Source organism: Monoraphidium neglectum (assembly GCF_000611645.1).
Source record: "Monoraphidium neglectum strain SAG 48.87 unplaced genomic scaffold scaffold02824, whole genome shotgun sequence".
Lineage (NCBI taxonomy): Eukaryota > Viridiplantae > Chlorophyta > Chlorophyceae > Sphaeropleales > Selenastraceae > Monoraphidium > Monoraphidium neglectum.
In genome coordinates this window covers 1-3,586 of record NW_014010804.1, presented here as the reverse complement: position 1 = coordinate 3,586, position 3,586 = coordinate 1, and the positions used below count along the sequence as shown (strand labels likewise).

The window sequence follows — 3,586 nt, the reverse complement described above, 5'->3', positions numbered from 1 at the left end:
CTCCCTCTCCCTCTCCCTCTCCCTCTCCCTCTCCCTTTCCCTTTTACACACACACATGCACGCACGCACGCACATGAATCTTTCAGGGTCGTCGCTGTGGGCCCCAGCAAGACCCCTGCCCTGGGCTACGACTGGGCCATCATCACGGGCGGCGCCCCCAGCCAGGCCACGGAGAACGACGCCTGCCTGCCGTCCCTCAAGAATGACGACGGGTGTGTTGCTGCAGGGCGCGCGCGGGTACAGCTCCAGAGGCTGGCGCAAGGCCGCAGCGTTGCGGATGGCCTATTCTGGCGATGCAATCGGCCTGCCACGCGTGCATGCCTCGTTATTCTGTGGAAATCCCTGGTCGGCATGGCACCTCTGCCCTCCATTGTGGACTTGTGCCCCGCCTCACGCATCGACCCCGCCCACCCCTCTGACCCACCCTCCCTGCACCCCGCCCTGTGCCTCCGCAGCTTCTGGCTGTTCAGCCGTGTCCCTGTGGCCCCCAAAGCCCAGCTGGATGCCATGCTGGCGGCGGCCACCGCCCTGCGCCTCGATACCGCCGCCCTGGTGCCCGTCACGCAGGCCGGCTGCACTTACGCGGGCGCCGCGTGAGCGCCAGGCGTGGCGTGTCCCCCGGGGAAGCATGAGCGTTTTAGTGAGACACTCAACAAGACCCTCGACTTCGTCCCTCGACTTCACATTTCAGACATCACATTTTCAGACAATTAGCCGAGCCCCACGGTGCTTGCGCAAGCGGGGCTGCCTGGCAGCAGCACTTCAATTTTGGTGGCGCGGTGCAAGTCGCGCCTGTGGCAGGCTTCGTGTTGCAACGAATACTGCATGGGGGACTTTTTGGGTGGTGGGGGTGTCGCAGGCAGCTGCAGCAGTCGGCACAGGTGATGTCGTGTGGTGACTGCTGAGCCAGCAGGCTGCTGGCTCAAACTTTCGTCACGCCATCACGTTCTTTCGTGTGCGCCTGCCCACTCTTGCGCAGCTACCAGTGGCGTCACTGGGCATACCGTAGTCTGTGCAAGCTTCCAGCGCCATGCTTGCCAATTGCTCAGGGGGAGGGGCGCGCCTGGTGCCGACCGGGGTATCTCTTGCTTCTTCTGCCTGGATCACATGTGTAACGCACGCAGTGATTACGCACGCATTGATTACGCACGCAGTGATTACGCACGCAGTGATCACCGGATACCTCAGCTGAGGTCTCATGTGCTCATGCGCAGGCTCATGCGGTATGAAAGCTGGGTGGGCATTGAGGTGGCGCGCAGGAAATGACCTGTGCAGCCGTCGACCAGCGCAGTCCAGCAGAAATTATCAGGAAGTGTGCGTCAATTTGTGGACTGTTCACCCTCATGTGCACCCATAGTGCCCGTCAGCGGATTGTCAAGTAAATGTTTTGGTCTGTGATGGGAGTGGACCCAGCTCAAGGGGGAGACTTGGGATTTGACACGGCCGTACAGTAGCGAGGTCGGCCCCAATCATCGTTTCTTGGTACCTTTGGTTGTTACCTTATTGAAGCATCGCTTTGTGCTGCCGGAACTGAGAAACCAAGCGGAGTCGGGTCGGGCGGCTGGCGCAACCTCGCATCCAAAAGAGGACCAAATTCATCTATAGGTAACTTTAGGTGAGCAGCAAGCGCGCGTGTTGCTTGATGATGAAGACAGTGACCTGATCTGGGTCGGCCATCGCGGCCTTTGATAAGATTCAATACGCAAATGGAGATCTTTGAGCACTCTGTCCACAATGCAGCCGCTGTATGGGTCCCATTGACACCGGTCGGTGCGGCTGATGTGTGCGCCCCCTGCTGCTGCCGCCGCGCTTACCACGCCCGCCCTGCCTGGCCCACGGTGGCGCAGGTCCTTGTGCCTGTAGCCGCGACACGAGTAGCTTCTGCCCATTGCAGCTGCCGCCATGGCTCTGCCGTACGACGCGCTGTTCCTGGGCAGCTTTGCCTATGCGGGCTACCGCGCCTTGGGGCGGTGGCTCAAGTTCAGCGACGACAGCGCCAAGCACAGGAGGGGTGGGTTGCGCCGCGCGCAGCATTACAGGAGCCTTATAGGTCCCTTCCTGTATGGCTCTGTCAAACTATCTGGCGGCGGTGCGGCGGGCAGCTGAGGCCCATTTGTCGTAGGTGCAGGCAAGCCGCATTCGCTGCTCCGCCGTGAAGAGGAGGGTGCTGAGCACGGCCCTGGGCATACTGCGGCAATCTCTGTACAAATGAAGTGCGACGCACCAAACAAATCCACCCGATTCCCTCCCCCCAACCCTGACCTTGAACCCAGACGTGGACTTTTTCGACTCCCTGAACGAGCTGCTGGATAAGAAGGCGGCGGAGGGGGAGAGGGGCGGCGCGCGCATGGGCCAGGGCGCGGCGGCCAGCGGGCAGGGGCAGCTGTGGGCGGAGTGGCCGAGGATGCGGCCTGAGCAGCGCGCCAAGCTGCTGGAGGAGATGCTCAAGGTGGGGGCCTGGGGCCTGGGGGTGCGGGCCAGGTTGGGGGTGTCGACTGGAGACCGGTGCTGGGGTTGATGTGGCTGCAGTACACGAGATTGTAATTGGCTACGTGACAAAGAGAAGGCCCTGCGAAGGAGCATTCAGGAAGGATCAGAGGGGGCAGTAGTGTGGCAGCTGCCGCCCCTGGAAGCTTGAGGCGAGGTGGGACTGCGCAGCAGCCCCTGGACCCATCCCCGCACGCACCCTGCACTGTGGGGCAGCGAGCGTCTCACCCGATCAACCCACCCCGGAAGCCACGCCCTGCTCACCCCTGCGCCAAGCCCTCTCCTCATCCATGCACCGCCCCTGCCTCGTTTCCTTAAACCCTCCGACAGGTGCTGCGCCTGACGGGCCGGGACGCGCGCTGGCGCCACCTGCGCGGCGCCAAGGGCGAGACCTGGGCCAAGCTGACTCCCAAGCAGCGCGGCGAGCTGGTGTGGGCGGCCGACGCCCTGGACTGGGGCTTCGTGGACGAGATCGTCGAGGCCGCAGACGCGCCGCACGCCGGTGCCTCGATCTGGCAGATCACCGACCCGCTGCCCCAGCTGTCGGAGGAGCCGTTCAAATCCCGCGCGCCCCGTGAGGACGCCGCGACGCTGCGGCAGGCGGTCGCGGCGGAGGAGGCGGCGGTGGGCAAGGCGCTGCGTGCGGGGCAGGCGGCGGCGGCGGAGGAGCTGGAGCCGGTGGAGAGCCTCACAGTGGCTGAGGCGGCGCGGCGCGTGACCGTGCTGCGGGAGCTGCTGCAGGGCACGCTGGGGCTGTCCACGGGCGGCCGCGCCAAGCGCGGACAGGAGGTGCGTGGCGCACGCGTCGCGCCGCTGCCTGCGCTGCTGCGATTCCCCCGCGCTGCCTGGGCTCTGGGCTTAGCTGATGCGACACACTTAAAGGGGATTGGGCGCCTGCGAGCTGCGGGCAATCCACAGAATCCCACCCAAAGGCGCATGCGCCCAGACCGTTTGTTGTCCCATGCGATGGCCAGCGTGGAGGATTGCATGCAGGCTCTCCATCTCAGTTACCCTCGCACATCCCTGGACTGCCATGTGCAACACCAAGCTCCCCCTCCCCCTCGTCATCACCCCGCGCCCCCCCCCCCCAGCTTATGGA

General features: G+C 64.3%; 2 protein-coding genes across 2 annotated transcripts in view; both read left to right on the top strand.

The window, feature by feature from the left end:
- The window catches only part of MNEG_11604 (hypothetical protein), a gene marked incomplete at both ends in the record, with an annotated part of 2,659 nt that extends 2,062 nt beyond the window's left edge, over positions 1 to 597 (top strand). The window contains 2 exons of the mRNA XM_014039925.1: positions 87 to 212; positions 456 to 597. Coding sequence (XP_013895379.1) covers positions 87 to 212; positions 456 to 597 — 268 coding nt within the window. The remainder of the gene's footprint in view (positions 1 to 86; positions 213 to 455) is intronic.
- Positions 598 to 1,902: 1,305 nt separating this feature from the next.
- On the top strand, positions 1,903 to 3,367 carry MNEG_11603 (hypothetical protein; the record flags this gene model as incomplete). Its single annotated transcript, XM_014039924.1, has 4 exons — positions 1,903 to 2,011; positions 2,274 to 2,449; positions 2,818 to 3,276; positions 3,350 to 3,367. The coding sequence occupies 4 exons, from the start codon at positions 1,903 to 1,905 to the stop codon at positions 3,365 to 3,367; spliced, it is 762 nt and encodes a 253-aa protein (XP_013895378.1).
- Positions 3,368 to 3,586: the final 219 nt, after the last annotated feature.